The 8592-nt window shown below is 42.2% G+C and overlaps 1 protein-coding gene across 1 annotated transcript; it reads left to right on the top strand.

Annotated features, from left to right (window-relative positions):
• Nucleotides 1-2109: 2109 nt before the first annotated feature.
• On the top strand, nucleotides 2110-7376 carry CUNH5orf47 (chromosome unknown C5orf47 homolog). Its single transcript, XM_052684451.1, has 4 exons — nucleotides 2110-2398; nucleotides 4063-4151; nucleotides 5640-5742; nucleotides 7354-7376. The coding sequence occupies exons 1-4, from the start codon at nucleotides 2110-2112 to the stop codon at nucleotides 7374-7376; spliced, it is 504 nt and encodes a 167-aa protein (XP_052540411.1).
• The last annotated feature ends 1216 nt before the right edge of the window (nucleotides 7377-8592 follow it).

Raw genomic sequence — 8592 nt, 5'->3', positions numbered from 1 at the left:
GCAGAAGTAGTTTCTAAATGGGATCTGAGCTGAATTTGCTTTTGACATTAAAGTCCTGGCAATGTGCTGTTGTGGAAAGCAGGCAAAATGTGTCACACAAGGGATGTGCATTTGTATTAATAGGGTGAGAGAATACACCATAAATACAGATGAATGAACCACTGATTTGGCAGCTCTGATGCCCTGAAAGGGCCATAGGAAGGGAGAAGCCTGCCAGCTGGCAAGGCAGGCTCCTGTTCAGGAACATACAGCAGCAAGTGTTCACGCAAAGAGCAATGAGAGCATGTACTGAAATGGGTCCTGCTTAGGTCTGTATTTCTGTGCTGGGGGACATGTGAAACAAGACGTGTGTTTCAGCAAGAGACGTGCTTTCTTTACCCAGGCTCTGTGATTAATGGACATGATGAAGTTTGCTCTGCAGGACCAGTTTTTAATTGGTTACCTCACTCTGTGCTTAATTCCCTCAAATTAGATGCGCTGGCTAACTCACTAGGCCAGAATGTCAGCTCAAATCTTTGAAATGGAGAGAGGCAGTCCCTGGTGGATTTTATTTATTTATTCTTTTTTTTTTTTTTTGAGGTGACTACCTTGGTGGTTATGTTAAATGTCTGCAACTTCCTTTCTGCTCCTTATGTTTTGGAGCCTGTAAAAGATGCCCTTTTATCACTGGGAAGAGTGGGGGGGGAAAAAAATACCCTGGCAAACTGTCAGGCTGTGCCTCTGGAAGTTATTTCCTTTTTCTTCAACTGCGTACACAAACTGCCATTTTCTGACACTGTATAAAATAGCTGAAAATCCTGGGATACTTCTCACAGAGTTTTGTTTTTTTTTTTTTCTTTTTTTTTTTTCTCTCCCCTTGGCTCCTCGCACCACTGCAGGTTCCTGCAGGGCTGGAGGCTCCAGTTCGGTAGGTAAGGCTGCCATCTGGTGGGGTCCTTCTGCACAGCACCCTGCCTTGCCGAGGGGACAAGGGGCAGCAGCCCTGAGACCTCGAGGGCTCTCACCTTCCTCTGATGGCCTCTGGGAAATAATATTGAGAGGTGTTTCAATACTAAAGCAAAGATCAATAGGATGGATGCTTTTAAGTGGTTTGAGAAACCTGCTTGTCGCCTCCAACCCCCTTGCTGCGGTGGCACTCTTCCCATGGAGAGCCTGTTTGGGGGAAGGGCTCCTTGCTGTGATGGTGTCACACAGTGCCTGTGTCCACCAGCTGCTGCTTGAAGGATGAAATGACAACATGTATTTAATGTTCTCTATATGCTCACCAGGCAGCTGGGCACCCACGCATCCACTGGCAGGTTGGCTGTTAGCTTGGAGTACACTGATGTGAAGCTCATGGCATCAGTGCAGAAAAACTGTAGGAATGCCCTCACAAAAGAGATGCTGTTAGTTCCTCTTCTGGAAATTGCAGCAAGGGCTAACAGTACATCACTGCCTTTAGCCTGGAGTCTAGAGTATCACTTATCAATAAATTGCATCAAATATATCAACATACGAATTCAGACTGTGTGCACTGTGCTAAATCTTAAGTGAAAGAGTGTGCACCGTGGTTAGACAACAAGGAAATTATTTACTGTGAGGTTGTGAGGCACTGGCACAGGCTGCCTAGAAAAGCCGTGGATTTTCCATCTCTGGAGGAGCTCAAGGCCAAGTTAGATGGGCCTTTAGCAACTGGTCAGGTGGGGTCTACCCCTGCCATGGCAGAGGGAGTGGTACTAAGTGGTCTTTAGGGTCCCTTCCAACCCAAACCACTCTGTGACTCTATAATGGTGGCCAAAGGCAATTTGGTGGAGTAGACTACTATCTTTTTTTTTTTTTTTTTTTTTTGACAGGGAACTGAATTATACCCAGATTGGAGGAAAATCATTAAACTAAGGGTGTTTCCTGGAATCCTGTGGGCAGCCATTTTGTGTACGTGTGACTGGATGGTACACGGCCTGCTTTGCGCTAAGCTCATTTTTCCTTCCTGCTCAGACTGCGTATCCTTCCCATTTCTTATTGCCAAGCCAGGACACTGCATTGGAGCAGTGGTGGCCAATGTGACGGGGCAGGAGAGTGCTCTGCATTCCTGCCAGGTGCTCAGCACCTCACAGCAGCCTGCCCGCCAGCATGGAGCCGGGCCATGGCAAGGCACGGCTGCACGTGCAGCACGTTTACATCCACAGCTTTGGCTCCCACCGCTGTGGATTCATCATCCGCTATGGCAAGGGCTGCCAGCAGGCTGAGAGGGACGGGGCTGGGAGCCTGCTTTCCCAGCAGAGCCTCATGGACAGGAGCAGGGGGCAGAGCGCTGCCCAGGCCCTGAAGGAAGATGCTGACCTTGAGATGATGGCTGCTGCTGATGGGATGCAGGCCACAGGGAGCTGTGGTGGGGTGAAGCATGTCAGCCTGCGCCCTGGTATGTGCTGCTGAGCCCAGGGAACCCTGTGCCTCAGGAGTGTAGGCTACACTCAGATCTCTGCCATGCTCTCCTCTGGGGCAGGCCGTAGCCATGTGGTAGCCCGGTCGGACTATATGCTGGGAGGTGAAAGCAGCACTGAAGGGTTTGTAATGTGCTGGGTTCAGGCAGACCGGGTGTTTAGGAAGGAGCTGGAATACATTGTTAAACTCACGTGAGTGAGAAATGCGTTACTTTGGCTACAAACTCTCGTGCTGCTGAGCTGCCATGTCACCATCCTGCAAGGTGAGGTGGTGTGTCTGGGGCAGCCTACCTCATTCCTTTCCTGTGATGAGACAAAAATTAAGAGCTGTAGAACATCTCGAGTTGGAAGGGACCCTTAAGAATCAGAGTCCAACTCCTAAGGCTGCTGCATTACGTTATTTCTGGGCTCTTTCTGTCTTTTCTCAAGCAATTTCTGTCCAAGCAGGGTACCGCTGTGCTGCTTGCTCTTTCCCCACTGCAACTGCTTGAAGATGTTTCTTAATTGTCTTGCTGTGTGGCTGAGACCAAACAAAGTTGGGATGGGCATGGGTGTGGGTGCCTTCTATTTACTTAAAGTGCAGAAAAAGAGATTGAGCAGTTTCCCACTGTTTGCAATCTGTTATGAAACATAGCTCTGCTGCATAAGATGAAATGGAGTGAAAACAGTGAGTGTGACCCAGCTTCTGGAGGAGAAGCTGGGATTGGGATTTGGAAAAGAATAGAAAGCATCATGCTGGACTGAGCAGCTTGTGTCAAATTGACATCAAGATTCAGTATCCTTTTATTGCACAAGTCTGGAAAGCTACAGTCTTATTCTTTGTGGATGCTCTGTCCCTGGAGGTGTTCAAGGTCAGGTTGGATGGAGCCCTGGGCAATCTGGTCGAGTACCAGATCTGGAGGTTGGTAGCCCTGCCTGTGGTATGGGGGTTGGAATTTAATGATTTTTGGAGTCCCTTCCCACCCAAGTCATTCTATGATTCTATGAAATGCTGAGTGATAAAGGTATGGTGGTCCTGAGTGTTACTAACTTGTTGATTTTCAAATGTTTTTGTTTGTTTGTTTGTTTGTTTGTTCCTCTTAAGAACCGTTTTTCTAAAGATAACAAAAGGAAATGTTACTTTAGTCTGTAGTTAATCAGTTCTGCTGGATTGTTATTAAATGATGCCAGCCGGTGGCTCAGAGGCAGCTGTTGGGAACTGGAAGCCTGGCTCCCATAACATGGCTCCCACTGGCAGGCTGTGGTGGCCTGCAGGATGTTGGTTTGCCTGCAGCCCTGCTGCAGGGGGGAACGTGCCCAGAGCCACTACCAAGTTCAGCATCCCCACATGGTTCACACTTTCACTCAGCTGCATTGCTTGCCCAGCAGCTCCTTGGAAAGCTGCTGTCCAGAATTCTGGAGTCCAGAAGCCTGCTGTCTTCACTAGCTGTATTGTTTTGAAATCTTTTCTTCTGAAGAAGAAGACGACTTGCCACATGGTTATAATGCAGAAAACAATCTAGATGATAGTCAACGCAATGTGAAGACTGATGTTCTGTAACCTGGGATCAAAAATAAGTATCTCTGGAAGATAAGGGAAGTGCAGCTTCCTCAGGGATTTATTGTAAACACTGAAGATACGCTTTCTGAACTCTCCTCCTAGGTGACCCTCGAGAGGAAAAGACTGATGCCTTTGACTTCCCCTTCCCCTCAAGAAATGTTGAAAAAGTAATCAAACAGAAGAAGAAGAAGGTATGAAATGTTGGAGCTGAATTACTGCCTTTGCATTTGAGATAATAGCTTCCTGCTTGTTCTGTATATGTCTATGCGGGATCATAAGGGAGATTAGAAGATTGAACCGGTAGTCTGTTACTGAAAGCCTCACTTACTGACAAGAAAAATGTGATTATTTTCCCTGTCTGGGGGCTTTAAAATTCTGGCTCTCATTCAATAAAGCACTTAATTGTGTGCTTACCTTGAAGGTTTAGAGTATTCTGTTGACTTAAAGCATGTACAGAAAGTGCATTGTGGCCAGGGCACTGCACACCTTGCTTGGTGAAACCTGGCAGGTTAAAACTTCTGCACATCCTCTTCCCTTTTTTTTTTTTTTTTAAGCAAAGAAATTCCACCAGTGAGAAAGAAATGAAAGCAAGAACAATAGGTATTAACATGGCCGTAACAGTGATATGAAATTACTTTCTGTTTCACAAACGTATTTCTGTTCTTGTTCAGTAGTTCAGCAAATGCTTGAAATTTACAAAGGCACATTTGTTAAAAGAGAAACTCATGATGAGACTTTGTAATGTGTTAGGTACAAGTAATCAGCTAGGCTATAATACAGTAATGTCGCAGATACTTGATTTAAAACCAGAAAAATATTACAGACTTCAGAGGAACAGCTAATAGCATACTGTAATATCACTCCTCAAGTACATTAAGTAGTCTTCAAAAAGAAGGAGGAAAACGCATTATGTTTTAGTAATAAATGTCCATGAGAGAGGAATTACCTTCAGATTTAAACTAGTTTCACAGATGGGGTCCAGCAAAAGTCATAACGTTAGCATGTTAACATCCCTTTATATTTGTTAGTCTGCCTCTTTGTCTGAATGCCATTGTCAACAGTTCCAAATTAGCATTTTTAATGTGTGCTTGAAATAAACCCACTATAGATGTATTTTTATGCCTCTAAAATAAAAGTCTTCAGCATCTATAAAACAGATTAATGCCAACTTGATATGAGATAGGCCAGGTCACTGCTACGCTGGAATCTGAGCACAGGATCTGAATTACACTGCTGGTGTGGAATTAGACAGGAAAGTTCTTGCTCTCAGAAAAAAATGAGCAATTCTGTATTATTCTAATTTTTCTCCCATTTTGAATGACTTTGAGGAGATTTTAATGTCTCTGCGTAGGTTTTCATAAGCTCTTATCTACAGGGGCAGTTCGCAAGTCCTGGATAAAAAGGAATGCCAAGCAAGGAAGTAGCATGATAGCTCATGTGGAAAAGCACAGAGTAATTCCAAGTTTGTTGGCTTTCAAACTGAGATGACTCTTCCAGTATGTCCCATTGATTTATCCTTCCTCCAGTTTTCCCTCTTGATGTCACATTTCTCCCCCTCCACCCAGAAAACAGCAAGACTTCATAGTCGTGCTGAAGAGTTCAAGGTTCTGCAGCACAGGAGATGTTTTTACACAAACTTTTTATATGCTTCATTGAGAAAATTCATTTTTGCCTTTCAGTCCAAAGCCTGGCTTAAAGTCTGGAAAGTAATTTCAAAAATGCGTGAAGAAAATGAAAAGTTCAGACATCGACTGTTGACTAGCAGTCAGTTCAGTGAAGAAGGTAAGTAATAAACTGATAATATTTGTTATATTAGAGAATACAAGCTATTGATGCAAGTCCTTTGATGCAAGATGTCTAGGTTTGAAGTTCGTTGAGCTGTTTATTTTGGGTTAAATGCTTCACAGCTCACAAATAATGGAATTCATTGCACCCTTTAAATGCTTCTAGCCATATTTGATTGACTTGTGTTAATTGAAGGTTCTATGAAAAAGTGTATGACTTTGCAAGAAGGATGGGAAGAGTTTCTCTGCACTCTGTAAGATTTAAAATATGAAGCCAAAACATCTACAATTTTTTTCTGGACACGTTAAATATATAATTAAACTATTGTTCTCAAACTGATCTAAGGCAACATTTGGGTGAATAATAATTTATTTCTTCACATTGGTGAAGTGGAAAATAGTAGTTGGTTTCATACTGGCAATAAATAAATTAGATGCTCCCCAAAGGTAACTGTAATACAATTTAACATAACTATCAAACCTGTCCTCACACTGTGCCCTGAATACAGTTATTCCATTACTAGCAGAAGGCGAGGGAATTAAAAGTGATGCTCTGCCCTGAGACAGCTTCAATTAGAGACATTGTAGTTGCTGCACAATTTAAGATAATGCAGTGTACACTCATGAATGTAATGGGAGTTTCTGGCCTCATAGTCTGATGAGTTTTTAGGATAGAGAATGTAATAAACCATGAAAAGTTACCAGGTAAATTAAAGACAATGTATTCATGTGCAGAGCTTCTGCTCAGTTTACATTTGGGCTGACAGAAGTTCTCCACAAGCATGCATGTTAAGAGTTATGTGCCAAAACTTAGGTCAGTTCTTGCCAGTTTTCATAAACGTTACATTGCTCCCCCAACATTCACCTTCATAAGAATAACAGAAGTGCATTTCTGGATCAGAAAGGAAATCTTTCTACTCCAGGGGCCTGACCTACGCAACCTACAGTGGATGTTGTTGGAACAATAGAGGAAACACCACAACATCTGCAACTATTCTGAAAATATTTACCATCATATGGGAAAGCTCTTCTGTTTGCTTAAAAGCCAATTTCTGATTAATTCTGCTATTACAAGATGCAGTACATTCATTATGTGCTATTGTATTCTTTATACCAATCATAATTCCATTGGCCTTAGTCAAATTTTCTACTTTGTTCTCCCTCAAGCTGCTCAAATTTAGCCTATGAAATCTCCTTCATCTGAACTATTTCTCAGCTGTGGTAATCTTTAGTCTGTTGTCTCTGTCACTTAGAATGCTATCTCTCTGCTTCTCTGTATGCTGTACAGTTCATATTATTGCTCATTTGTTTGGTGGTAATTAGAGACATTAATTAAAGGCAAACCTAACATTGTATCTGTTTCACGCTTGCACAAGTAAGTAGCTGCACTAAGAACTCCACGGAGGTGAGGTGGGTACCCTTCCTCCTGGGCTCAATGGTTCCTCCCAGCCAGGGGAGGTTTGCCTGGATCAAACAGGAGCCTTTCACAAGAGGAGTCTTAGGATGTTATCCCCTGATAAACCTGTTGCAGGAGCCTCTGTAAAACTCTGCTTCTCTACCTAACTTAAAGGTTTTTGATCCAGCAGCTTCTATGCGCTTTCTGCTGCAGCTTTTATCTCTGCAAAATCTTAGTGCACAGATGTTAATGTGTATGTGGGATTTAGCAGTCAATAAAGAAAAAAAAAAAAGTCTTCTAGGGTTTGTATTTGCTTGCTTTTAAGCAACAGGTGATGAGAAAAAGGAGTAGAAATCTTTGATATGTGAGTGCCTCCAAAATTTCAAACTATTATTAAAAAAAAAATTGACAAAAATGAGAATGCTGCTAATACAAAATCTCCTCTTTGGATTTACCATCTCAACGCTCCGGTTGCTGATTTGCTTTTCTGGTTTTTATGCATATGCAATGTGTTCCTTTGAGCTTGTATTTATCAGGGGACAGAGCAGACACGGCCCATTCTCGTTTTCAACAGTCATTTCTTTTTGTCATATGGAGGGAAAGTATTACCTTTCTATGTAATCTCTACTAACACTTTAAACAAATAAAGCCCCAAGTTTGTTTGTTTGTTTGTTTAAAAAAAAGGCAAAAAGAGAAAACAACCCAAACAAATAACAAGTAAAGGAAAAGCAACCAACCAGACACCCCAACACCAAACAAAGAAGACAAACACAACAACAACAAAAAAAAAACAACAAGCATTTCTTGTGTCTTTAATTATGATTGTACTTCACTTTTCAGGAACTTTAATTGAGAATCTACTATTAAGCTCTTTTTAGCTGGAAATCATCAATTCTAACACCTTTCTAATTAGTAGATTAGTAGATAGTAGAGAAGCAAAGGAAATAATTCTGGCAGGCTTTTAGATAGGGATCAACAAATCTGAATACATTTGCATCATTTTTTTTTTCCTGGATTAATAGATCTAGAAAATTAATGCTGCTTTTTATGGCCTCTATTAGTAAATTCTTTTGAGAGAAACAATCTATGCGACTATTAATGCTACCTATTTAATCTCTGGAATGCTGCAGGATTAAGATTAAGTTGAGTGAAAATGCTGATGTGTCTCCAACTGATGTTATCCCACAGGCAATGATGCGAACCAAAGTTCACAGAAGGGCTCCCCCTGGACAGGGTATGTATGGAGTGAATTGCCAAGCAAGATTAAATAATAAGCAAGATATTCAAAAGAGATGCACTGATATTGTTTAATGTTATTAATAAGTGCCAGCCTTTCGCTTCAGTATTAATGCTGTCCGCCTCACTCGTCTCCCAAGATTTTGAGCAGAGGGGGAATATGCTCAGCAGGAAGGTTGTATGCACCCAGCACAGGGAAGTGGGTTTTCCCTTACA

This window comes from Tympanuchus pallidicinctus, unplaced genomic scaffold, assembly GCF_026119805.1.
Source record: "Tympanuchus pallidicinctus isolate F22 unplaced genomic scaffold, pur_lepc_1.0 scaffold21, whole genome shotgun sequence".
In the NCBI taxonomy this organism is placed as follows: Eukaryota; Metazoa; Chordata; class Aves; order Galliformes; family Phasianidae; genus Tympanuchus; species Tympanuchus pallidicinctus.
Note: the sequence above shows the minus strand (reverse complement) of the source record. Positions and strands in the feature narration are given on the sequence as shown.

What these genes read in the sequence shown, in the direction of transcription:
- CUNH5orf47 (XM_052684451.1), top strand. Translation starts at nt 2,110, where the DNA reads ATGGAGCCGGGCCATGGCAAGGCACGGCTGCACGTGCAGCACGTTTAC. An exon ending in GCATGTCAGCCTGCGCCCTG is followed by an intron (nt 2,399 to 4,062) that starts GTATGTGCTGCT and finishes CTCTCCTCCTAG; the next exon opens with GTGACCCTCGAGAGGAAAAG. An exon ending in CAGTCAGTTCAGTGAAGAAG is followed by an intron (nt 5,743 to 7,353) that starts GTAAGTAATAAA and finishes TTTCTGCTGCAG; the next exon opens with CTTTTATCTCTGCAAAATCT.